The 27889-nt window shown below is 40.3% G+C and overlaps 2 protein-coding genes across 3 annotated transcripts; both read left to right on the plus strand.

Moving 5' to 3' along the window:
• The first annotated feature begins 211 nt into the window (after nucleotides 1-211).
• Nucleotides 212-3847, plus strand: leng1 (leukocyte receptor cluster (LRC) member 1). The gene is made up of 4 exons (XM_024266895.2): nucleotides 212-707; nucleotides 1556-1732; nucleotides 2903-3189; nucleotides 3262-3847. Exons 1-4 carry the CDS (start codon nucleotides 576-578, stop codon nucleotides 3479-3481), a joined length of 816 nt encoding a protein of 271 aa, XP_024122663.1. The 5' UTR covers nucleotides 212-575; the 3' UTR covers nucleotides 3482-3847.
• Nucleotides 3848-5449: 1602 nt separating this feature from the next.
• On the plus strand, nucleotides 5450-27835 carry si:dkey-40m6.8. 2 transcript variants are annotated; one of them, XM_024267416.2, is made up of 16 exons: nucleotides 5450-5943; nucleotides 9551-9699; nucleotides 9892-10039; nucleotides 10761-10834; nucleotides 10926-11044; nucleotides 12352-12439; nucleotides 13147-13295; nucleotides 13405-13489; nucleotides 13585-13706; nucleotides 15516-15665; nucleotides 15787-21691; nucleotides 21775-21935; nucleotides 23713-23840; nucleotides 24297-24631; nucleotides 24717-24795; nucleotides 26505-27835. In XM_024267416.2, the coding sequence occupies exons 1-16, from the start codon at nucleotides 5853-5855 to the stop codon at nucleotides 26633-26635; spliced, it is 7914 nt and encodes a 2637-aa protein (XP_024123184.1). In that variant the 5' UTR covers nucleotides 5450-5852; the 3' UTR covers nucleotides 26636-27835. The 2 variants fall into 2 exon arrangements, with proteins under 2 accessions (XP_024123184.1, XP_024123185.1); XM_024267417.2 differs by having other exon boundaries at nucleotides 9551-9684.
• The last annotated feature ends 54 nt before the right edge of the window (nucleotides 27836-27889 follow it).

Consider the following 27889-nt stretch of genomic DNA (forward strand, 5'->3'; position numbering starts at 1 on the left):
TCAAATATTTTTTATTCTTCTATGTTGTGATTTATTTGTGTTTTCATGATGAGAAGTTCATCATTTGCTGTTGTGTTTGTTTTAATTGCTTTTTAAAGTGTAACCTTTCTCGCTTGTGAAAAACATTTGTTTTGAATAAAAAAGTGGGCACTCTAGCACCATCTAGCGTTTATTCTTTGTAATTACCTGGGAAAGCTCGTCTTTTTGTGTACTTCCTGTTCGGGTTTACTGCTTCCGGTGGACCACAGCAAACCTGAAGTAGATGCATGTTCTCTCCAAAAAGTCGATTAGATTAGTTTGTTTGTTGTGAGATCTTAGCATATTGAGGACAATAGTTTTATCTTATTTAAGAAGGCATGTTTGCCGTCATTAATTTAATGTGGACAACAACAATTTTGTACTAACGTTTTAAAATGATCCAATTACGCATATTTTTCATTTAAACTACTGCTTGGTGACCGGTCAATTGAATGTTGCGCTGATTGGCGTTCCATATTTTAGTTCAAAGTTTCGTGTCTGTTTGGGATTTTTTAAATTTTATTTCTTATAAATTTGGAGTTAGCTTACTGCTAACAATGAATATCCTTCCCAAGAAAAGCTGGCATGTCCGCAATAAAGACAACATCGCGCGCGTGCGAAGGGACGAAGCCCAGGCTGCAGAAGAGGAGCGCGAGGCTAAACGCCGCGCGGAGCGTGCGGAGCAAGAGGTATGCTAGACTGTACTATCCGGTTTGTGTGTTTACATCTGCTGTGTTAAGTGCAGGCAGGTCACGTGACAGTTTAAGGTCGTAAGGCTAGTTCTGAGCTAAAAATGAGTTTGAAACCTCTGTGGAACTGAGTTAGTTGAAGGCAAAGCTGCACACCTACTTCTCCAAGTGTTATGGAAACCTGACCTGATTAATTTAACTTTCAGCAATCCTTCCCACAGTGACCAGTTACTTTTATTATTTAGTAAACTATAAGGTAACAACATATTTAGCTAAATAATGCATATACAATTTTCCAAAATCCTCAAAGATTAATGTAATTATCTGTATAGGAACAAAACTCATATTTTTGTTATAGATTTGAATGTTTTAAAGGTGTACCCAGAAATAAAAATCTGTTTTTAATGTTGTCATACTGCAATTCTGGGTTTAAAACTGAACAGTAAGTTCATTGAACCAAATTGTGGAGAAAAAAATGCTCTCCATTTTGTTTTTGTTGAAGGTTTTAAATATGTGTTATGCTAAATTTAAGAGGGATTTTTAAATATAGTCTTTTCATATTACACCAGGCTTTGTTTGCCAACCAAAATGTTTTTTTCTTCATTGTTACTTTCTTATTGGAAAATAAAAAAAATGATTTTTCTGAATTATTCTTTTTTTTTATGGTTTGTTCAGTAATATACAAATAATAAGTCTGATCTAAACAAAACCGTGACCCAGAAATTGAAGTTAGAAAAAAGTGTATCGTTGCATCTCTGATACTGAGCTGATGTTTATGTATGGATTGTATGATGTGAATCTGAAATAGATTCAAACTACACAGCAAGTAATAATGTTTGTTTCTGCAGGCCCGGACAGAATATCTGAGGAGAAAGGCCCGGGCGGGTCTCCCATCAGAGGAAAGGACAGAAGAGGATGGCAGTCAAAGCGGAGGACATGTGGAGCATCTCAACCTTTTTCCTCTGGAGGAGTCTTCAGAGAAGAAGGGCAATGAGGAGTATCTCAAAGAAAAGAAGGAAGAAAAGGTGATTGTGCTACTGGTTCTGTTGTTTATAGATTTTTCTTGAGTAAACACAGTTCCCGTCATTGTTTCAATAATTAAATAAATGCATTTTTGTATTTTTTTCCATTTGTTGGACCAGAGGAGAAATGTACACATTCCAGGAATTTCATTGTCTGGTCCAGCACAGCCAAAACTGGGGATAGGGTATCTCTGTGAAATGAGCTGACTGTACTGTCAGAAATTTTGTTTTCTTTCTGTTTTTTGCATTTTTTGTTTAAAGAGCCTATATCATACTATTTTAAGCTTCTCAGAGTAACCTGTTGCCACAGATATAATATCTTACCTCTGGCACACTAAGGAATTATTTTTTTTTATGAAATATGAGTTATTTTGCCAAGCTCACGTGTGGCCCTAACTTCTAAAAGTTTGTTAATATTTATGGCTAAGGTGCTTGTGGAACACCACTGCTGACATTACACCAACTCTACTGTGCTTTACTATTAATCTACTGTTTTTGAACAGATTTTAAATACTTTCAAAACTTTAGCAACATTTTTCTCTGATTTCTCTTTTTCTGTTTAAAAACATATTTTATGCTGCACAACAATGTTTATTGACTTTACAGAAAGGACTTGCAAATAAAATACATGTGCATATTCTTTTATTAAACTGTTTCTTTTGAACCATGAAGCAATGCCAGGATAACAGGAATAGCAAGTAGGGAAAAAGAGGACAACTCACCCTAGTAGACATAAGAAATAAGGTCTACTAGGTCAATAATGTTGTTGGGGTTGGATGATCTTATGTGGAACCGGAAGTCTTTTATTTTGAAAGGAAGTCATATGTCATAAAAGTAAAACACAGATTTATTTTTCTTTAGTAAATTCTTGTTTTTATTTATGCAAAAAATAAATATATTTCATGTTAAAAGTAAGAACATTTTCATAAAATTGAAATACGATTTCACGGCTCCTACTTGATTTTGATCAATAAGAAACTGACCTAAATGGCTCTTTTAGTTTGAAAGGTTGCAGACCCCTAGTATAGGCCCTCTAAAACTACTCTTGATTCTACTTCTGTACAACAACGTTCAGTCTTCTTTTAGTGCAGAAGAAAAGGAAACAAAAGAGAAATTGCATGAAAAGGCGATGCATTTTAAAAATATTGATCATTGGTACTCTTGTTTGTCCAGGAGAAGCAGGAGCGAGCCATCGGCCTGCTGGTTTCTTTAGGACCCCAGCCAGGCACTGAGGTGACTCCATGGTACATGCTAAGCAGCGCAGAAAAAGAAGAACAAGAATCTGACAACAAGAAGGGCGTAATCGAAGAGGTAAAGGAGAAGAAGGACCGCAGGCTGAAGGAAAGTTTGGATCCTCTGAGAGAAATGAAGAAAGCTTTGGGGGGAAATGAAAGGAAGCCCCACAAGAGCAAGAAAAAGGAGAAAAGAAACAAGGAAGAAAAGAGGAGCAGCGGGGAAAGGTAGCAGGAAAAACTTTTTTTTTCTAATGATGTTGATTACATAACAAAAACACTTCTTTTTTGTCATTTCAGCTCTATGGAAAGATTGCGTGCTGAACGCTTACAAAGAGAAGCTGAAGAACGGAGGAGAGCCCAGGCTCTGCTGGAGCAGAGGAGTGGGAAAAGGAAAGACGCAGCGCGAGAAATGGATGACAGGGAGCGGCCTTACAACAGTGCTTACTTCCCAGAAATTGCCCGAAAGCGACAGAGGCGAGATCGAGAGAGCTGGAGAGATGAGATTCTCAAATCCTGAGAACTTTACTTGGATTATAATTATATATACATATATCTCATTAGTCTGAACATTTTACCATGATTTCCCATGATTATTCCATTTTTGTAATTCTTCCTGTTTTATCCATAAAAGGAAAGTCCTGCAGGAACTAAGGGTCATGTCCAACAGCAGTTTCCTCCACCCCCGCCGCCGTTTCACTCATGAGCACATCAGCAGGGCAGATGGCCGCCGTCACAGGGGGCCTGAAGCACAGGCTGTCGAGAAGAAAAACCCTCAACCACTGCTCGCCCGGCTTACATCATTGTAAAAAAAAATGATATGTTTGTGCTGAAATAATTTATTCCCACATGACTCATCAATAAAAATAGTCTCGTGGATGTTTTATCATCTGTTTGGATGTCAATATTAAGGTTTAGGAAATATTTAAGCCTATAGGTTTTTTGTTTTAGTTGTTCTTAGTGTTTGATTTAAAAAAAAAAATGCAAAGACTATTTCAACTTAAAATAGGATTTTGTGTTATCTGGATGTTTGTGAAAAATACCAAAGTTAATAATTCTGTATCAAAGTTTTATTATGCTTCAGTTAAGAGTGGACATGGTTCCTGCAGGGTCTTAAATATCCCTGGATTAATAAAATCGATTAATCCATCAAAGCTTAATATATCAATAATCAATCCACAAAAGGTTTGCTAGCTTGATGCTAATATATACTGGGATTTCCCATTAGACAGCTAATGCTAATGCTCGGTCGAGCTAAACATACATTACTGACAAAACATCTTTAAAAACTCACTGGCTACATTTTCCAAACTCCTTTGAGGAAATATTTTAAAAGTATGAGCACTATTTTTGCTCATACTTTCTTCTTCTTCTGGATTAAGGGGCAATGTGATCGCCACCTAGTGGCCAAACTGAAACGCTCTCCAGAAGAGGCAGAACAATTGTTGGAGTTTCTCCATTTGAGAATCCACGTAACACCGTACGCTATTAACAATCTCATCATAATTTCACTGTATGTGAACTGTATCCAATTAATATGAAAATCTTCAAAACATATAAAGATTATTAATGTATTTCTAAACAAATGTGTCTAAATGTGTAAACCGTTCAAAACTTAAAATTGAGTTGAATCAAATTGGATTGAGTGGATCAAAAAAAATTGAGAAAAATCAGAGTTGAATCAAATTGATTCTGGAAAATATTGGTGATACCCACCTCTAGTTTTAAAAAGTCTTAAAAGCGTTGAATTTATGACTGAAAATAATACCTTAAATAGCCTTTTAAAAAGTCTTGAATTTTAATAGCTAAGCCTTAAAATATGTGCGGCATGAAACTTCTCCATTTCACATTTCTTGTGATTTAATAGTTGTTTGTCCACCGCCAGTTTGAAAAAAGAAGAGTGTTAAAGTATCACAGCAGGGACCATCACAAACAAGATGAGAAGCTTTTGATCATGAAATGGGAATATATTACTATGCATGGAAATAATGTATTAAATGGGACATAGACTGAGAAACTGGCCTAAATGTTTGACATGCATAGCCTTTAAAGGGTCTTAAAAAATTGTAGCATAAAGAAACTATAGGAACCCTGGGTGGGAAAAATTGATCTTTATTGCTTCAATACAACTAGTTTGGTGTGTCTTAGGCAAATTGGTAATTGAATTGACCTAATGTTAAAAAAGAAATACACTGATTTTAATCAATGTTGGAAAATAAATAAAAAATAAAATACATTATTTCAGACATGCAAAGAGATAATGGTCATATCAGATAATTACTGCAGTAATTGGTGAAACAATAAAGTTTCTTTTACATTTACAATATAAATCCTGATTTGATGGCTTTATTCACGGATCGATCGTTTTGATTTAATAATCCGGTGTGAAATCCTTATCAAGAGACTGCTGAGCCACAGTTGACAGACTATTAGCTCCCAGTGGGAATATTATGGGCTCTCTGTGTTTTCCAGCTCCAGGATGACCAAGCAGGAGTATGACAATGCGCGCGCTGTCTGTCTGACGTAGACAGGCGGAGGAGAAAGCACAACCTGCAGATCTGTGACTTCCATGAGGCGGTGGATTCATAAATAGAAGAGCGCGCGGATGGTTGTTTTCATCTCCCCGGAGCGCGCGCGGCGCACCGAGGACGCACAATAGAGCATCCTGATCTCCGTGTTTAATTGTGGATTAGAGGAGGAGGGGAGGAGGAGGAGGGGGGAGCACAACAAGGAAGGCGAGGAGACGCTCTTTATTATTAGGAGGTGGTGGAGGGGGTAGACGGAGTCGGAGGGAGCCCGGAGACCGTGGCGGGGACGACGGGAGCAAAGAGGACACCGACAGGCGGCGGCGGCGGCGCTCGGATGGTGGAGCTGCTCCGGACGCGGCGACGATGCGGCCACACTGCTGGGTGATGGTAGCGCTGGCGGGGATCATGTCATACCTCAGCCCGGAGAGAGCCCTCGGAGCCCCGCAGAGGGAAGGTGAGCAGAGGAGGAGATGTTGTCAGTGGGAAAAAAAAGAAGGAGGAGAGAGGAAGGGGGCCTCCTCCATCTGAGGTGAATAACAGTCTGACAGAGGCGATGGATGATTCCTCCATCAGAGGAGCAGCGGGGCTGGTGCGCCTTTAGGCCCGGCTCCTGTTTATCTTCATTTGCTGCAATCGGGGCCCGGATATCGACGGCATTTAAATAAATAATTAAATGTAAACAAAAAAACTCAGAATAATCCGCGCATGGCAGGAGAGATTATTCATCCCAGCATCACCATCGGCATCTTTATTCTGATCCTCAGCCCTCACAAGCTGCCAGTGTTGTGCTTGCAGTCATTGTATGATGGTGTATTGTTTTGATTAGAGCTGCTGGCACGCAGTGTTGTGAGGAAAAAAAAAAAAAGAAAAAAGGCCCCCATGTTCGGGTTCCTATTAATATGCAGTGTCTGTCTGGACATCTGTCTGGGCACAGATGAAAGAATAGGACTGCTCACAAGTGTGCGCAAAAGATGGGATGTTGGTGGCGCATGTTTGGAGTGAAGGCAGGCCCGTTCAGAATCAGGACCACACATTTTGTCCTTGTTGTGAAGGTTGCATGACCATAAAGCTTTATCTCCTTTAGACTGCTTTATTGGAATTTCTTTATTTGTATCACTGCAGAACTAGAAGATCTGATGATTTTTTTAACCCTCTGACTGACATTTATAGCACAACTTACCATAACACTGGGACAAAAGGAGATGCAAAAATGTGTGGCGAGGGATTCTTAGAGGCATATTTAGGCTTCTAAATTATTTATCATGCTTCAGTATTTATGTATGCAGTGTTTAGAGTATCGTGACCTTGTCAAGGAATGTTTAGTTGAATTTTAATGAGAGACGTGGTCAGTGAAACCATGATGTTGTTAGGCTGGACAGTCTTAAACAACATCAACAAGACTTATCAATATGTTGCATTTAGAAATAAAGCACTCCCAATGATGTTGTTACCCAGGAAACTTTGAAATATCTTTATTGTCATCTTAAAAAGTCGTTAGTTAATACTGCTCCAAGGTGGTTCTATTTGCTTACCTGCTTCCAGACCCACTCCACTTTTTACGGTGTATTTTTTTTTACAATAGAGGACATATATTAAGAAAATAAAGGATAAAACTGCATTTATGAGTATTTTTTATTCAAATATTTGTGAATCAGGAGCAGAAAAAATACTAATAGATAAAGCTTGTAGCAGTGATGTAGAATCAACTCCCTGCTCCTCTCCAATTTGATGCATCCACTTGTGAACAAATAGATCCAAGTACGTCTTCATTTTCCTCGTCTGAGCTGGTATCTGGCTCAAAACTACTGGATAGCTGGATAGCTCTGAAATTGTGCACCATTTTTGATGCAGGGATAATGTTAGCTTTGGGTTGTGAGGGGCTGTAAGCTAGTGGAAGAGAGAGTATAAAAGGGATGATGGGAAATGCGGGCAGGCTTACTCTGCCCCAAAAGTCCTTCCCGCAACTCAGAGGCAAATTTCTGTTGATTTACTGGCCCCTTGCAGAACCTATGTCCCAGAAAACAACACAGATTTTTTTTTTCGGCTAAAATGGTATCCTCATAAATAAGGCTGTTCAGGCTGGACACATTTGGTTGAAGCTAAACATGAACCAAAAGACTCCTTTTGAGTGAGCAGTACAGTATGGACAGTTAATTCTGGCGAGCTGTTCCACTTAGTTAAGCCTCGCTTCCACTGAGAGGTTTATTTCGTGCCACATGTGCGGTGTAGACCGCTGGCGTGTCATTGTAGTACAACCGTAGTAAAGCAACAACAACAATGGAGGTCATCCAGCAGCTCGTCTATTTATTGGTGTACTTTTTATACATCGTGTATAACAGGAATTCAATGTTTTTTGAAAGAAGATTGTAGAAGAATATCGCTGTAAAGAGGAAAATGAAATTGCTAGCTTAGCGCTATATTGGTGCTTTCTAATGTCGTCATCACTTTCTGCCAATTAGCGGGTGGAAACAGCGGCTATTTTCCATGGACCTACAATGGATGGGGCCCCCAATACGTTTTTACATGGAAACGCTCAAAATACCGGACCAGACCGTACCGGACTGCTCAGTGGAAATGAGGCTAAAGTTTGTTTCTCCAGATAATCCAGAACAAATTTTTAGCATGATTACACCAAAGCAGACCCTGATCCGGGACCAGGAACTGCTGTCTTGGTGGTCTCGGTTTGTTTCCAATTGGACTGAGCTTTGGTTCGTTCTGAGTTTCATCAGTCTGAATAGGCTCTGCACTCGAAGTAAAACAACTGGACCAAAACAGCCACTGTAGCCGGACATTATGGGATGTAACATGGAGCAACAATGAGACACAACAACTCATTGAAATATGGTTGGATGGATGCAGGTTCTTTAAAATAACTTAAAACATGATACACAAATTGTTTTTTACTGTTTTCCCAACAATCATCATGTCATCGTCATTTATCAATGTACCTTAGCATCTCCTCTTCAGTAACCACCTTGCAGAATGCCTCCACACAGTACCAAAACAGCAGTAAACAGTGTGGAACCTGATGTTGGTTCAAAACTGATCAGCAAAACATCAAATTTGAATAAGTGAACTATCCCACCAAAGATTGCAAAGCTTAGGAGTTCCATTACTCTGTCTCTCATTGTTTTGACCCGCCCTCATAATTCCTGGCCAATGACTGAAGAGATTCTTACTCATGTGGTTTTGTTTACAAGCTTTGGTCTGAAACAGAAATTTACAGTAGACATCAGTCCGAATAGAGACCAAACACAAAGGTCAGGACTCGATCCGGACCAACGGACTTTTCCAGTCTGAATTCACTGGGAATGCTTTGAAAATAGACCAAAAGATGATTGGAGTGGAAATTTTAGGAGCTGAAAACTTCATTAAAAAAGGTTTTTTTATTAGTAAGTAAGTAAAACAAAAAGGGTTTTTGACTAAGCTGCCCTGCCCCTTTTCTTTTCTACAGATGGTCCCCTTCCCACACTCGACTACGTTGAGGTACAAATATCAAATATCCCAATCCCTCTCCTTCTCACCTGACTAGTAAACCTTCCTGATTTGATTAATTCTTTTCCAGTTTCTGATCCCTACCTACTTAGTGCTCCTTTTTTTGCCGAAATAACGATTCCAGGCTCCCTCCCTTGCTTCATAATTGTTTCCTTATAGTGGAATGCCGTTTCTGATATTACCCCCCCTTTCCCCGTGCTTACTGTCCTTACTGGAATGGTATATTTGTCACAGTTTATGAACTATACTTTTTTTTTCTTCTTCCTATTAGTTATGCAGTCAGTGCTGTTTTCAATCTAAAACCTAGTTTGCTTCTCCTGCTTTGTCCTCCCAAATCCCTGATGCAAACTGTCCATTGGGGTTCTTTGCTGTGTTGGAAATCTGCAGCTAAAAAACGCTCCAATGGTTTCCTTCTGAGCTCAACACCTCTGTTAACAAGATTTTACGCTTCTGTGATTCTGTGAAATCTCTATTTGTTTCCTGAAGTGTACATGTGGAGGCGTAAAACCCCTAAAATTTCTGCACTTACATTTTATTTTTTTAATCTTGAATTTTCTTCTTTCCAGTCTCTCAGACCAGGGCTGCATCCCTCTCGCCTCCACCCTACGTTGTCATCCTCATCTCCTGCTCGGGGCTCGTCTCTTTTGTTCTGCTGCTCCTCACCTGCCTGTGCTGCAAGAGAGGAGGAGTGGGGTTCAATGTAAGTCTTCAACATGTAAGAGATTTATTCACCTCTCTGCTTCCTTTAGTTTGTCTCACACTTTGTGCATGTCAGTGAAAGTTTTTTTATTCAATTTTCCCAATTTTTCCCTGCATCAAACTTCAGTGTTTTCTGTTAAATGTACAAAATTTGCTTTAAAATAATCCATTTTAGTAGATTTTAAAACATTGTGTGTGGCCCAACCAGGAGTTTGACAATGCAGAGGGGGAGGAATGCTCCGGGGGTTCCAGCCCCATCCAGGAGGACAGTCTGTCATCGTGTCCCTCCCTACCTGAGGTCTACACCTTACCGGTCAGAGACCGGTCCAGCTGCACCGCCCTGCAGGACGGAGCTGGTAATGCACCTGTCACACTCCGTCCACGTCTTCTTGCTCCAACAAACGAAGACACACGATTAGATACTGCATGGACTGAGCTCCTCACGGTCTGTTGCTCGAACCGCTGAAGTGGATCTATTAAAGGTCTCCAACCTCAAGTAGCCGTGGACTCCCTGCTGCCGTTCAGTGAAGTGGAAGTTAGGATCTGACAAACTTCTGCAGCAGAGTTTGGAATACTGTTAACCTGATTTTAAACTCAAAAAAAATGTTCTTCAAAAATATTTTCGTTTGCTTTTTGCTCTTTACAATGTGATTTTATACACATATATAGGAAATGGATGAACTTTTATTGATGCATCCTGGTGACAAAAGCTCATTCATTTGATTTAGACCTGGTGTTCACATCACATTTTGGGTTGTATGTTGATTCTGCTTAACAGGAGGCCTGCATCTAAAAATAAAAAAAGGCATTTCAAACAAGAACTTTGATCTTAAAAGGTCAATTATGATTTTTTTAAAACAAAAAAATTAAAAGTTTATTAACAAAAGTGGGCTCCAGGAGTTCATTTGTTCATTCTTTTTAAAAAAATTTTCTTTTACATCGTATAGAGCTTTTTTAAATCAATTTTTTAATACATTTTTGTTTGTTAAAAGATTTACCCTTTTTTAAAAATTAGAACATCATTTGCCAACATTTGAGTTAATCTAATTCCTATATATTTTCAATTTTTTTCCACAGACTCAAAATCTCAGTGTTTTAAAAGACACACTTTAAACTACCTTCAGGAGATTGGAAATGGCTGGTTTGGAAAGGTGAGAAAATCCCTCTTCACTGCCTCTTTCTGATAAATCGCGTTGGTTACTGGCTGGATCTCCCCTGGTTTTCGTCTGGGGTCTCCTCTAGGTGATCCTGGCTGAGGTGCTGTGTGACTGCAGCTCCTCTCAGGCGGTGGTGAAGGAGCTCCGAGTCAGTGCTAGCCCTCTGGAGCAGAGGAAATTCCTCGCTGAATCCGAGCCGTACAGGTGAGAACCATTCTTGAAACTTGCATTGAAGCAGCTTTTGCTACACAGGAAGGAACACAGCCGCTGGTATTTAAGAGTCCATAAATATTTTATTTGACAATAAAGCGAAAGAATGGAAGTGGCGTCACTAACTGACTAGTGACTTGGAATTATCTGGTTGAGTAAATTCTGAGTCAGAGTTTTAACTATTTAGGTACTTAAATGTTCAGCTCTTTCAAGAAATTCTTGCTTGTACGTTTGAATTTTAGAACACATAATATTTAGCATTTAATGCCTTTTAAAAACTATTGTTGGGCTTTTTTTATATTTTTCTATTTAGGATTCTTTCTATTATACTAATATTTTTGAAACTGAGACATTTTTTTAATTACAGGATATAAGTAGTAAATATCAGGGACGTGTATTGGCAAGAGTCTGGCAATACAATACCTATTGCGATACACGTGTCATGATAATAACATATACAGTATATATATATATATATATATATATATATATATATATATATATATATATATATATATATATATATATAAATATCCCAAGACAGTACCAGATAATATTTCACTATTTTTTTTAATTATGACTTAGGAATGATCTGATTATTAATAAGTTTTTCACAAAGTGTAAAATACATGTTATTTAATGAACAGAACATTAACTGTATCTCATAAACAATTTGTTTTTATCCAAGTACATTCATGGTGCTTCTCGTTTGGTAATTTTGAAAATAGTAAAGTAGAAAACAAAGGTTATGTGCGTATAAATAATTAATTGAATATTCCCTCGGCAGTATTTTTAAAACAATACAAGTATCGCCACATAAAGTATTGCGATATTTTCACTGAATTCATATGTTCTTACACTCCTAGAAAATATAGCTTTTATAATGTTTAAGACTTAAAATAAACATTTGTTTTCATTCTGAACTTTCTTGAGGAAATATATCAGTCAACTACATTTTAATGGCCTTTTACTAAAATCTCTGTTGCTACTGAAATTTGAATATTCTGTTTCTAGACAATTTTAGCAGTTAAAATTTAATTTATTTGCTTTTTTGTTTTTGCATTGTCATCTATTTTGGCATTTACCTTGGAATTAGCAGCAATTATGTCCAACCTTTATAAAAATGCTTTTAAAGCCTTCACAGATATTCAGCGATCACCTTCAGGTCTTCGTTTCCAGGTTTATATTTTCTTAAAAAGTCAATTTCCTCGCTGTATTAACATAATTGTTAATACAGCCAAATTCATAGGATGAATGAATGGTTTCTTGACGTGATGTAAAATACGTTTTTTCTCTGTAAGGAGCCTCAAGCATCCCAACATCCTTCAGTGTTTGGGGCAGTGCAGTGAAAGCATTCCCTTCCTGCTGGTCATGGAGTTCTGTCAACTTGTAAGTACATTTGAGTGGGCGAAGCTGACCTGAACGTCTTGTACACAAACCAGAGCTCTCCTAAAAGCCAACCCTGCGTTACTATGAGCAGTAAATCTGAGGTGCCTCATATTTTTGCAAAAAAAAAATTCTTAAATTATAATCTCACGCTGCTCTTTAATCTCTATTACAAACCCCCTACTCTCTAATTTATGCATAAATTCAAAATGTTCTAATTTGAAATGTTTTCAAGAGTTCTCTCCATCATTTAAATGTCCGATCAGTTTGTTTTGCTGCTCTCAGCAGGCCTGATCAGGGACTGATTAAGAAAACCCTGTGAGTGGACCTTCCTGCCAAACAAAGACTCAAGCAGATCAATTGCGGCTGCACAGAGGGAGCGGTCCAACAACATTAGTGTGTTGTTACTGAGAGTGCTTTTACCTTGTCTCATAAAGACTCTCATTGTCCATTTATGCACATATATTTTAATTTTTCCATATAGGTTTAATTCGATTCCCTTCCTGGCAAATTTATTCCAAAATATGTCATTTGTGTGGCTTGTTGTTTTGGCACTGGTTCGTGAAAAAAAAAAACAAGATTAAAAAAATTGTAATATTATGGTTTTATATCAAGTTTTTTTTTTTCAGCAAAATGTATAAAATACTAGGATTGTCTGCTCCTATACGTACACACTGAGCTCATTTGTCGCTGTTTGGATGTAAACACAGGGTGACCTGAAGCGATACCTTCGAGCTCAGCGCAAATCAGATGGGATGACTCCAGACCTGCCAACCAGGGATCTCTTGACTCTTCAGAGGATGGCTTATGAGATCACCTCAGGCCTGCTGCACCTTCATGAAAACAACTACATCCACAGGTGAGACACCAAAGTACCTTTGTTTATCAGTAATGCCTTCAACAAAACGTCAGTACTTGAGCAGGGATTTTTATTTGTCTAATTAGCAGTTTTGTGCTTTTACCTGCAGTGATCTGGCTTTAAGAAACTGTCTTCTGACCTCTGACCTCACTGTCAGGATCGGTGATTACGGTCTATCTCATAACCATTATAAGGTACAAAGACCTGAATGTTTGTTTTCCTCTACAAATATATGTTCTTAAGTAGATCCCATGATCTTGGTAACTGATACTCTTGTGTGCATGTGAAGGAGGATTATTACCTAACTCCAGACAAACTCTGGATTCCACTGCGCTGGATTGCTCCGGAACTACTGGAGGAATACAGAGGATCCCTCATCGTTACCGACCAAACCAAAACCAGCAATGTGTGGTATGTGTTTAATCTCTTTCTCATGTGCCAAAAAACATGTAATCTTATGAACACAGAGTGAAAAACAGACACCACGAATTCTTCCCTTCTCTCTAAACCTTCCCCTTTATTTAGCCCTCCAAACGGAGAGTTACGAAAAAAATAGTGTCTCATAATTCAGCTGTCACTTTTGTTTGATGATGTCACCAGTAATCGTCAGTCTGCTAGCTTTAGCGCAGAGCTTCCAGTGCTCAAATATACATAACAACAGAAGTTTTATAACTTCAAAAAGGTCATACTACAAGACAAAGTCACTACATACATTTAAATGTAAACTTCTGTGGTTAAGAGGGCACCCACGTGAAGAAAAAGGCTTCTCAGTGCGACTTTTACCCTTGTGACGGAGGATTTTGTATCCTTCCGCTTGGAGGGTCGGATTTAAAACAAAATATTCCGGACACATTTACACTAAAAATGCTCCTTCAAATGGAGGGATAGGGAGAGGGGAAGAACTCGGATTGGGCAAGTCATAATGTAAAGGCCCACTCCAATGAAAATCTTGTTTTCGGTGTTTTTAACATGTTCTTGTAGGATTTTTCTCATGATAGAGGACATATATAAAATAATTTCAGATTAAAACTGCATTTTTGAGTATTTCTTTATTCAAATCTTGTTGAATCAAAACAGATGAAAACCCGCTGTTTAAAACAGATAAAGTTTGTGTTTCATCATCTCACATGGGTGGTCCAAGTTCTTCATTCTTCGCTAAAATTCACATGCATCCACTTACAGACAAATAGCTCAATTAACATCTTTATTTTCTCCGTCTGAATTGCTGTCTGGCTCAAAACGCTAATGCAACGCTAATGTTAGCTTAGAGTTGTGAGGTGCTACAAGCTAGCGGGAGAGTTAAACAAAGAGCTGATGAGTAATTAGGAACAGCTAACTTCTACAACTCAGAGGCAAATTTCTAATGAGAAAATATATCTTAAAAAACTACAACGGCTTTTTGATTTTGGCTATAAACTGTATAATCATAATTAAAAGACCACTGAGAACAATTTAAAAAAGGAAATAAATATAGTTCGAGTGGACTTTAAATGTAGCATGTACATTGCTGCTTAAACTGAAGCTACGTTCACATTAGGCATGTGACGCACATTCAAGGATGTGCTAAATGTGCATATTTGACCATGCAGTTAGCACACATGTAAACAAGCAGGGAGGGAATTTTTCTATTGTTTACTAGCGCATGTCCTCCACCAACATTTGGAAGAGTCTTGGGCGCAATCCAAATTCTTCCCTTTGCTCTAGCCCTTCTCCCTTCCTCTACATTACCCCTCCAAATGGAGAGTTATGGAAAAATAGTGTCTTGATACACATACAACTGGTTGGATTACCAAAAATAATAGAATTTATCAGCACAATTAGCCATGATCATAGTCCACAAAAGACTGAGGGGCTGCATGTGCTCCTAGAAAATATTATCATCATAGAACTATCATCCACCTACTATCATAGATTCCAGCTGTATTTTTCTCATGTGTGATTTGAAGTTCCACAGAACAGCTTTCCATTTTAGTTTGTGCTATTTTAAGTTAGCCTAGCGCCCACTCCTTACATGGTTTTACTGACTCTTCATCAGAAGAGCCATCTCAGTGGTTTCTAATACTGTATCCTTTGTGTTTTAATGCAGAAAAACGTTTTTTTTTTAATCATACACCTGTTGTTCGTAAATAAAAATGTATAGCCTGGATCAAATGTATTTTAATATTATATATAATAATGAATTTAAGTCATTAGGTTGATTCATGGACTTTTTTGTTCTAGGTCTTTGGGGGTGGTGATATGGGAGCTGTTTGAGTTTGGCGCTCAACCTCACAGGCATCTGAGTGACGAAGAGGTGTTGACCTTTGTCATTAGGGAGCGACAAATCACACTGGCACAACCAAGACTCAAATTGTCTCATGCAGATTACTGGTAAGCACTTAATCTGTGATTAAATGAGTCATGATTTATAATGATTCGATTAAAATGAATTAAAAACGTTACTCCAGAAACACATGAACTCGTTAATCATTTTTTTTCTTTTGTCCTGCAGGTATGAGATCATGCAGTCCTGCTGGCTCCCGCCGTCACAGCGCCCCTCTGTAGCTGAAATATTCCTCCTCCTCTCCTCTCTCCTGGCTGCTGAGCGAAGAGCAGCGAGAGGGAGTGTCGGGGATGAAGATGAAGAGGATGAAGAGTACGAGGAGGGCAGAGGAAGGAGAGGGGAGAGCGAAGAGTCGTTTGAAAGGCGCTGGGATCTGCTCCGTCCTCCTGCCTTACAGAATGCAGCAAACGAGCGGCACAGGGACAGAGAGTACTGCCGGGAGGGCAGAGACAACTCCTACCCGCTGCTGGACCCTGTGGGGAACTGTATCACGCCATCCTCGACCGAGCTGGACGACATCCTGACAGTCACAGAAACCAGCAAAGGCTTGAACTTTGAGTATTTCTGGGAGAAGGCTAATGCCAGACGAGGATACAAACCTCTCCCTCCCCCTCAGCCAATCCCAACTGTGAACAGTAACCACAGACAGTCTTTGGACACTCCCACTGTGGTGCCGGTGATAAGTGCTCGCAGCCCTTCGCTCGCTAGTGAGTACTACATCAGACTGGAGGAGCACACTCCTCAAGACAAGTCCCCAACCCTTAAAGGAAAGCCGTCTGCACGCTCCGACTCAGTCAGCCCCGGAGATGTGGAGCTTGTGGAGATTCGCAGTGGAATGTTGGGAAAAGACCGGGTTCCTTTTTGTTCTTCTCATAAGAGTAAGACTCTGCAGACAGTCCGGTCGAGTGAAGTTCAGATCCAGCTGCCAAACACAGGCGTGGTTGAGTTCAGAGACACTTCCAGCAGAGTGACAGACTTCTCTGTGGTGGATTTAAATGAGGACGATGACGATGATGACAAGAAAAACAACGGCGGAAAAAAGTACACGGCTTCTCAAGCTCCGGTCCTCCCTCCAAAGCCGCGCTCCATGTCACTGTCTTCAACCAACCCACTTCACTCGCGCCCCCTACCTGCCCCCCCTCTTGGTTATAGAGGACTCCCTCAATACACCATGAGTGGAAAAATCGAGACGGACCCCCTTCACATGAGCTCCTGCCCATCATCTACCTTTGATCACCTCGGGCTTCACCGGCCCCGGCAGACTCTGCCCCCTTCTCCTTCCCTGTCACCCTCCATACCCCCATCAAGTCATCCGGTTTACCCTCAGCCTTCTCAGACATGTCCTCCCCCTCTTCCTCCCCACTCCAAACCCCAACGAATTATCCCCAACTATAACACAGCCGACGTTTACTCCAGATACAGCAGGCCACAGATGCAGAAAGCCTGCGGAGACCCGCTATCCTGTGACATGGCTGAGCGAGAGCGGGACACCAGGCCCAGCACCTTCAGGGAGACCTCGCATTTCCGTTCAAAAGACTTTGATTCCCCTATCCGCAGGGAAAACCCTCTGCGACCCATATACCAAAACCCCACACCCCGCCCTCAGCCCGCAAACTCTGTGAATGACAGACAGTCTTCATCCAGCCCCACCTACTCAGATGAAGACGAATCGCCATTCGTGTCCCCCGAGAGAGCTGGCAATAAAACAACTGTCACTAAGTCCAGCCTATCTGATGACACGGATCCCGCCACAGCAGAGCTCTTCTCTAGGGGAATGAAAAGGACTCAGTCACGTCTCGACACAATTTTGCCTGCCATTTGGAGGGAGGATGCTGAACTGCAAGCAGAACTTGTCGCTGCAGCCAAAAAATCCCCTATGCATCTTTTTCTGACAGAGATTTCCAGCGTGGCCGAGTCCCATGAGCTCAAGCCGGAGGCTTTGTGGGATGGAGAAATGGAGAAACAAAAAGACAAGGACAGATGGGGTAACTTTGTGCTGCCAGAAAAAGGGATACGCCGATCCCAGTCTCTGATCACAGAAGTTGGCTCGACCGGACAGCCGTGGACACAAGAGAAACACTGGATAGAGGCCGAGGAGGACATCACAGTCAACAAGGAACTCCAGAATGACCTTTTTCTCACAGAAATCGACACTGGAAGGATGGGTATGGAAGGAGGATCAGACAGTGATCCGGTGAAGTACCTCTATCCTACAGGATCCAGGCTGCAGCCTCATGGTTCAGATCTCCCCTCGTACACAGAAGCTGAAGAAGCCTACTCTAAAGGGATACGAAGATCCCGCTCTCTTTTGTCTGATATCACAGCAGACAAGCAAAAATCGGAAGTTCCTTTGACTTCAAAGCCATCGCAGAAAACTGAAATGACCAGAGAGGAGTTTCTAAAAGAAATCCAGTCAGCGGAGACCTTTCTGACTGAAATCATATCAAGGCAAAACGTTTGCACAAACAACAAGGAAGCAGATCCTTCTTACTCCCCTACTCCACTCTCTCCTGAGTATGAATCCATATGCATAGACCCAAACTCAGCTCAGACCATCACGTTCCAGTCAGAGAGCTCCATAAGAGCATCCAGCAAAGGTAAAGATGACCCGCCGACAGAGGCTATCTATGCCCAGGTGACCAAACGCGCCAAGAAGAGTGAGATAAAGGTTTCAGTCAGACCAGAGATCCCCGTTCTCCACATAGGATCCTCCAAACACCAACTGAACACAGACAGCTCGGGAAACAATGCTGATCACTGCCAGTCTGGTGGGTTTGTGTTTTCAGAAATCATGCCCAAAAACGGTTTGTTACACAACCAAGAGCTTGAGGGTCAGAAAGACGAAGAGGAGTGTTCTGATGGCCCAGCCTTACCTGCCAGAGGAGAGAAAATAGACCTGTCGGATCTCTCTCCTTCTGAATCCACTGAGAGTGGAACAGAGCCCATCACTGTGATACTGCGTGGGAACAAATCAGACATGACCAACAAACGCCAGGATACTGCTGGGATGGGAAATGGGGAGATCACAAAGGAGGAATTTCAAGTCCATAGCCATGAAAGTGAAGATCAGCTAAAGGGGAGGTCGGATTCTAACGAAACAGATGATTTGAAAAGCTTTAAAAGTGTTCATGTTAGTGGTAGCAGCAGCTTTGCAGACACAAATGGAGTAAATCCATGTTGGGGCAATGAAAATGGTCAAGACAAACCTTGTTATGTCACGCAAGGGAAGCCCAGTCCTGCAGTCACTCCAGAATGGGACCCATCATCCGACGGGTCCCTCATCACCCCTACTGACTCAGTCCTGTCCCCCATGACCTCCAGCTCAGCCGACTGCCTCACACCCAGCGATTCGTGGACAGCAGCTGGAGGAGGGGGAATGGGTGGGTGGCGAGCTCTGGGAAGTGACACGCCACATCGAGACTCTGCCTACTTCTCAGATAGTGACTGGGAGGGCGAAGGGATGAACAGGAGGAGCAGCGACGGACTTATCAGCTCCAGACCAAGCAGCAGTCGAGGGGGCGAGAGGGGAACACTGACAGGTATAGAGGAGAAAACCGAAGAGGAGGGAGAGCTGAAGGAGAAAAGCCCTTTACGCAACTGTTTACACGTGTTAGATCACAAAACACAAACTGGGGGAGAAGGAACTGTTGAGATTTGCAACAAGATGGAAGAAATCCATCAGAAAATCCCTGAAACTGAAAATTCTAGAGATCTTCTAAACAAAGGGCTGGGGTCTACTCAGAGAGACATTTTTAAACCTGATGTCAAGGGCTGTACTAACTTAACTGATACGCTATTTCAAATAATAGACCATGAACCATTGAAAGGACTGGTGATAGACAGCTCCTGCACGGTTGGTGTGAAGTACACCATGACAAATTACAACTGTCAGGACTCCAACGAGACCCATTCAAATTTACATTCCAAGAGTTCTGCTGGGACGTGTGATCCGATTAAGTTTCTATCTGGTGGCCAGTCAGAAGACAAGCTTAGGCAGAGCAACGATGGCTGCAGCACTGTTATAGATCTGACTCAAGCAGAGTCCCTGAAATCACCAACGACAGATAAGGAATCTGAACTTCCATCTAAAAGTGGCGGCATAGACTTCAGGGTATCTAATCTATGTGAAATTCCATCCAGTAATGATGTTAGTACGACAGAAACCCAGCTAAGGTGTGATGGGAAGCTGTTTGGTAATGAAGTGAACGGTCCAACGTCTCCATGGTCAAAGCAGGATGTGGAGGGGGATAGTCTGGACCATAGTGAGCTGGGTCTGAGTCTGAGTCTACACAACTCCAATGCCAGAGAGTATGACGACATCTCGATGGAGACAGACTTGCACCAAGCTTCTGCTGAGCTGAGAACCAGCCCGAAGGGAAACTCCCCCCAACTCAGAGAAGAAAACACAATTCCCTATGCTGAAAAAGTGAATGACAGCTCCCATGAGAGGCTGGATGTGACGAGTGAAGACTTGTGGAGCGGCCTAGAGGAGAACGATGAGAGACCAGAAGCTGGAGCCGTCAGAGGTGAGCTCGACTGCCATCGCCTGTCCAGGGACACACGATTGTGGCCTGATGAGAATGATCAGTGGGCCTCTCCGGAGAGAAGGTGCCAAGAAGTTGAGCTGAGATCAGAGTTTTCCTCTGGGCTTAGTAACACGGCTTGGAAAGTAGGGGGGAGGCTTGAGTTCTGGGAGGCCGAAGAAAACGATGAACTTGCAGGAAGTGAACCTCACCCTGCTGTCTTGAAAAGCTGTGAAGAGACGTGGCCCAATGAAGGACAAGGCAACACGTGGAACTCAAAGGCTACTGAAATCCAGGAGACTGCAGCAGAAATACAACAAGAAGAAAACATAGAGAACCTTAAGGACACTGAAACGTTAAAAAACGATCCGCAATGCATCTCAAAGGTTGAAGCAGAAAATAGAGAAATTCCTGAGGATATCACCTTAGTTCATAGAAAAACTCTGATTACATCATATGCAGAACCATTTAAGACAGAGGAGAACCAGAACTTTAACAGATGGTCTTCAAGTCAATTAAGAGTAGACGGTTCGACTTGTGAAAATCATTTAAGTCAGGGTTCAGAAAGTTTTGATATATTTGAGAATCCTCCTGAAAACTTCTCAGACCTGGAAACTGACAAACCAGGTTTGGATTTAGAAGTTCCAGTGAGACCACATCTCTCACCGAGACATTTTGAAGAAAGAACATGTCCTTCTAACACTGAAGAGGCTTGTGCAGTTCAATTCCGCCCCATTGAAACACAGGATGAAAGAAGTCAGCCGTGTTCAGAGGTGGACAACTTCAGCTCTGTGGATTTTCCCAGTCCACCAGCAAGCATAGACCTCGACCTGCAAGATGATAAACTGGAGAGCTTAGATGATTCCTTCCCTAGTCCACCTCCATCTGTCATAGAGGAAAAGGACTTTATGAGTCACATGAATCTTGAAGATTTTATTGCCAACGCCGGGACAGAGTCATATATCTCCCCAGTTAACGACACAAATGAATCCGAAGCACTTCTGGAAGACTTAACACCAACTCAGAGTAAAGGGATTTCAGCCAATCTGAACCCCCCCTCTGTGCATATAACACTAGCGGATGATGGCGACCTTCCACCCAGCGCTGAAAGTCATCATAATGTTTCCCCGAAAAATAACTCTTCAAGCCAGGATCCTCTGAAAAACATCCCGCAGCTGCTGATTTCCGAGTGGAAGGATCTGGACGAGGAGCTTCTGGAGGATTTTGAGAAACTAGAGCAATTGTGTTGCATCTCTGCGAATGAGGAGGAAACTCTGGGGGAGATTTTCTTGGGAGATCTGGAGCTTTTGGAGTCTTTAAAGAAAACTCCTGAACAGAAGGATGCAGTTGAGGCTTCTTCTACTCCTGATGAGAGCACAGGGAAAACGATGAATTTAAAGGAGGATGTGATTCCTGATATGAAACAGGATCTTCCGGATAAGGAATCTTCACCTGTGGATGGAAATGAGGGGGAGAGATCAGCGAGTCCTGATGTGAAGGACCAGGGATCTCTTTCCAAAATGACCACAAAAAATGGCCTCATGATGCAGGTGAGCACGTTTACTTTTCTCAACAGTAGCCTCGTTTTTTGTTCAGACAGATCTTGTTCATCTATGTGGGTGATTTTCTTCAGGTGTGTGAGGAGAGGTTACAGTTCTCCCTCAGCGAAAACGTGAAAACAAACGTCCTGTGGGGACGCACAGTAAAAGACACAGTTATGCTCCGGACCTGGGGGGAACAAGCTGAAGAAAGCGATGAACTGATGTCCGTGAGAGATCAAGAAGAGGATGAGAGGTATGAAAGCTCAGAACAAAAGGAATCAGCATCACATAAATCATAAAGCTTGTGGATGTAGTCCTCATACCAGAGAAACATTAGAAGCATTTAAAGGTGGTCCAGTTATGGCTCATCTTTCCAGTTTGACACTTGTAGAACATCTTTATCTAATTAGCAATGAATTAGTGGATAATGGCCGAGGCCTGCAACCTTAGGGCCTGTTTCTCACTGATCAAATGGTGAAGTCAAGACTTAAAAAGACAATGATTTTACTTGTTTTTAAATATCACCCTATAGTTTCTTGAAATATAGTGTTTGAATATTAAAAAAAACTTAGTTTTAAATCTTAACAATCAATTTTTGGCATTTATAGCTAATTTAAATTCATTTTGCATTAAAATTTACTGACAAATATGGTCATTTGTCAATAACATTAAGAAACAGTACAAGATGTAAGGTAATTAGAAAAAATAAAATGCAAAAGACATAATAAAAAACAGGAAACACAATCATAAATATGGTTAAATGACAGGGTAAGACAAAAAAACTTTTTTTGTTTTATGTCTTAAATTTTCTGTGGCATTCCATGTATAAATTCATTTATATATTTTAAATATGAGCATTTTCTCTCTGAATAGCAGCTGAGCAATGTGCAGTAAGAGATACTGTAAGAACGTGAGTTTTGACCTCTTAAGACCTGAGCTCTTGTTTGATATTCCTTTTTTATTCTTTAATCATTGGATCTCAGTTAAGCAGAATTAATTACTGACAAAATACAGTACAATCCACAATGTGATGTCCACGCATGTAGATGCAAGGACTTAAGAGGTTAACGGTATTCTAATAATAAACAGAACTTGCATATGTTTATGCTTTCTTTTTTTTTGCTCAGTATCTGAAATTTCTGCATCATGGAAAATGGCAAATAATGATTCTTGATTTAGTGTTAGGTCAGCAGCTTTCTAAAAAACACAACAAAGTTTTTTTTTTATTTATTGCCTTCACTGCATGAAAGATCCAATTTGAATTTTCTTTTTTGTTCACACAGTTTATTGAATTTTTGTTTCTTTTAAACAACATCACAGCATTGACATGTTTACCCTCTTTCTGAGGTCATTTATATATATATATATATATATATATATATATATATATATAAATTAATAATATATTACAATTATTTTAGAATGACTATAGTATTTAAAATAAAATAATGCAGAATAATAGTAACAAGCATAATAAAAAAAGTAGCAGATGTGGATATGCTAACTCCCCTCTCCCCTCCCCAATGTGACAATTTTAAGTATCTGCTGGTAACGTTTTAAAATGATTAAGTAAGGGATTCCATTCTTTATAAAATTGTTTTTTTGAGCCTTTCAAAAAGAATGTTATTTTCTTTTATTATTGAAAAAGGACATGGTGTCGTAGAACCAATTGGATCTATAGTTGAGGGTGATAATAATATATATATTTTTTAGTGTTTTTCCACTTTCTTTACATCGTTTAACCAAATCTCAAACAAAATGCTTTATATAATGCTACAGCAATGTTTAGATCAAATTAATCTTTATTCATGCAGACTAGTTCCTTTCCATGGTCAGACAACAAGGCAGTCCAGCCAGGATCTTAATCTTAAACTACATCTCTATAAAACTACACAAAAAAGCTTTTTTTCCCCAAAACAAAGTAACCACTTTTTAAAGGGAACTATTGGTGACTAAATCCAACTGTTATGATGAGTGGATAATTGAATTATTTGTGTCTTTAATTTTTGTCTTTTTTACAATTTTTTAAGTCACGAGGATCAAGAAGCTCCGCTCAGCAATCAGCCGCCGGAACAATCGGATATATCAACATCTGAGCCAGTTCTCGAACAACCAGAGATCATCATATCTCAGCCGAAAACAAACCAGGCGATGAAAGGTAATCCAATATTTTCTTAGTCAGTTATACCAGCTTAAACAAATTTCATTGCTTTTGATTTGTGTCTCGTGCTTTCACCTCTTAACCAACACATGACCCATGTCCTACCAGAAGTCTGTTTAGTTTTTTTAAAGGAATTTTTACATCATTTTGTAAAAATTGTGCACAGATTTTTTAATTTTGTGGTACAACTGAATTTCATGCATGGTATTACATGCTACAGCTAAATTTACTGTCATTTCAATGGCTACTACCCTAAAAGCTGACTAAATAACCTGCCCTTGAAGCTAAAACAGCTTCAAGACAAGAAACTGAGTTTGGGACTGGACAATTCATGGATGAACAGTTGGGAAAAAAATTGGGAAAAGTTCTAAAATGCTACATAATTTTAATTTCCTCAACAAACTGTTCTTTTGTGTTTTTTCCCTCACATTTTCCTTTCTTACTGTTTCACAGCAAAGCTAGCACGCTTGTCCCTGGCCCTCCCTCCTCTGGCTCTGAATCTTCCCCTCACCTCAGGCGGCAAAGGAGGATTTGGGAACGGTACGATCGGGAACCGCATCGGAAGACGAAGGGGTCTGTTGCAAGGAAGCGACCCTGAAGAGGAGGAGGAGGAAGAGCAGGAGGACGAAAGCTCCCGCAGAGTGATTGTTGTCACAGAGACAGACGTTGACAAGCGCGTCGGTCTGAGAAGTCTGCTGAAATCCCCCAAGGAGTCGATGGACAGAGAGAGGGACAGAGGCAGGAACGTGTCCTTTTTTGATGATGTCACCATTTATCATTTTGACCAGGTAAGTTACCTTTCACTATGTAAATCCAATACACATGATCATGTTTGAGTTTTGATCTTCAACCATCTCTTTTAATTTACAACAGGAAACTCCAACTAACGAGTTAAGCACTTCAACTCCTACAGGTCCAGTCACCGTCAAAAGCAGCAAGTTGAATTTGCATGGTGAGTTGTTGAACTTCAAGCAGTAGCAGTCATTCTAGACACACTTTTCCATTCAAATGAACAGACAAGTATATTCTCATTGGGACACCTCACAAGGACACACTATTGACTGTATAAGGCTGTGCACAAATTCCTTCACTACTCTAACTATTTAGTGCACTATTGTTACAGAACAGGCAGATGGCTCGTTCCAACTTCAGCAGGTTTATTAACACAGCTAAAAGGCCAAAAATCTAACTCAGGTTCAGATGGGCAAAAGTCACCAATGAGGATGGGAAGATCAGAGAGCAACCAGAGGGGTCAGGGTCCAGGTAAGGGTCAGGGCAGGCGGCAAACAAGCAGAATCGAAGATGAAGCAGGATCAGGTAAACAGGATGAAATGCTCAGTATGCAGACTGAGTGGCACAAACAATACTTCACACTGAGTCGCATCCAGGAACTGTGGGCTGGGGGAAAGTGCAGCTGCGATGAGAATAGAGAAACTTTAGAAAACGCATATTTAGACTTTTTATATTAATTACCGGGCATACCTGCTTAAGAAAGTGGGAACATGTTAAGTTTTCACCAAATATTTTTCACAATTTAAGTACAAAGCGGCTGATAAAACAACTGATGACTCAGCATTTAAACGCATCACTTACAGACGAATCTTGGAGTCGGAAAAGAGTCTCACATCAGATTTGTGCGTAAATGCGGTTTTGTCTGTGCGCCACAAGCGATTTGTGCATAATTTTTGGGTGTAGTTTTTTCAAGCTGATGTAATTTGAAGTTGTGCATGTGTAAGTTGTATTTTGTTGAAATTCGTAATTTTTGTAAATCTGAATTCTCAATTGCAAGTACACAAATTTATGTACAAAATGTGTTGTATGAGTTACAAATCAAGAATTATGAACACAAAAATTAGTCTATTTTCTCTCCATAAATATGTCACAAACACTGATAATGCCACAGGTTATAGAATGTTAGTCCTGTTACTGGTGTGTCTAAAACTAGAATAAATATGTCCTTAATCATTTTTTATTAGGCCTATAATTTAAACAGTCAAACTCTTCTTTTACAGTATCAGTTTGTTTCCATCTGGAGCTGATTGCTGATGTCCCGGTCTCATCCCTCTGAAATGAGAAATCTTCCACCCCTTTCTCTAAAACTGCAGCCAGAATTAATCTCATAATCATCCCCCTTGACACTGTGACATGCGGAGCTGAGAGGGGGTATTAATCCTCTGCTCAACAATGCAAGTCCTAAGCTGTTATTCCCACATTTTATGCAGCTTGTTTGACTTTCACTCTCCATCTTGTTCGCTCACCTCGTTTCAAGGGCATCAGGGAAGTTCAGAAATTCCAAACAGACTCACCAAAATTAGACAGTTTATTTTGTTCTGAGCCTTTTATGTGAAAAGTTGAAAGATCGAGATTGTCTTTGAGTTATTTTTAACAAACACTATCTTACTTCACTATGAGTGTATTAATAGATGCAGATAGATGTTTGGTTTATGCTTGTTTTTACCCCAGTGGAACATTTTTTCCTGAAATCAGATGGACTTCATTCATAGTAATCCTGAATAGCTGGTAGTAGGTGTTGTGGTGACGTTCAAATCAACTTTGACTCTCCTCACAAACTGCCAGCAGTCTGGATTTCACTAATCTCTCCATCTGTATGCTTTTCCTCCTATGACACTTGTAATATCTCACTGTTTTTGTCTCCATCAGGGGTAAACAAAAGCAAAGAGGCGAAAAGAAAAGAGGATTTGTCAATCAAGCCGCGGTCGCCCGTAGGGGCCGGTCCAGGGACTTCATCACGCTTCACTGTCAGCCCCGCAGACGACCCACACTTAGTGTGATCACTGGCGGAAGCTCCTAGGACTGGCCAGTAATTGACCCACGAACCAGCTACTTACCCAGAGGATATTTTTTTATCAAATAAGCAACTGGAAGAGTGAGACTCTGGTTCTTAAAGCCGGACAGATTCCAGGCTTTACCAGCGACAGGATTTTGTATGAAAGGGGTTTGCTGAGCTCCTGCCTGCCACTGTTTACAGAGTTTATTCACAGCTTTTGGCTGCAAATGGCAGCATATGGAAATGCTGGGAGGAGAGGAAACCTGGAGCTTTGTGAAATCTGAAACAAATTTGACAGCTATGCAGTGGGAGTCTTGCTGTGTACCAGCTTACCTTCTCTTTTCCTGCTTCATTCAGTTGTGTTAGGTCCCTGCAAGGGATGCACTTTCTTTAGGAATTCATCCTTCAATGTTTGGATTCTCGTCTTTCCGGAGGACGTTTTTCATTGCAGTCAATTGTTCTTGTAGGCAGCAGTTTGAAAAAGAAGTCTCGACTCCTGTATCCGAGGTTATCGCTTGTACAAATATCATAATACAGGTGTATACAATATCATTTTTTCAGCTTTTACTTTTAGGTGTATTCTTAGACTGCACGAATAATTGAAGAAGCAATTTCTTTATGCTTCTGGTTTTGTTTTTCCTGCAAATTCCAGTATTTATTCTAATCTTTAATTATTTAAGTACAAACATTTATTTATCTATTTATTTATTATTATGTATTTATTTGGTGCTTTTAGCATACAGGAATTTAGGTATAATTTAGGTTATACCGTGTCTAAGCTCTCCATGACAAATAAAATATTTTCCCAAAACGTCTTAATTGCTGGAAAAAAAGAAGTATTTTGTATAATTTTACTTGTTAATACTGTACTGTACTGAACTATGTCTTGTAATGTTTCCTTATTTTCATATTATTAGGAGTCTTGTCATTCTTTATCTTGTTTAATGACCGTTTATGTAGCTTAGCATGACAGAACAGAACAGTCTCTCATCAGTAAATAAGACCATTTGCTTGTGTACTTGTTAATTTATTTCATTTTCTACTAATAACCATCAATCATGCAGCTGAGGTCCAACTAGTCCATTTGTTTAGTCTGTTTAAATGTTGGTTTAACCTTGTATTGTTTAAAAACTGGTTTTCAAAGGGGAGGATGTACAAGATGTACAATAAAAGCTACAAAATGTGAACCTCTTATCCAAAAATTCGTCATGTCCCAATTACTGTTCTTCAACAAATTGTTGCCAGAGTGGGCTCATTT

Source organism: Oryzias melastigma, linkage group LG16 (genome assembly GCF_002922805.2).
Source record: "Oryzias melastigma strain HK-1 linkage group LG16, ASM292280v2, whole genome shotgun sequence".
NCBI classification, from domain to species: Eukaryota; Metazoa; Chordata; class Actinopteri; order Beloniformes; family Adrianichthyidae; genus Oryzias; species Oryzias melastigma.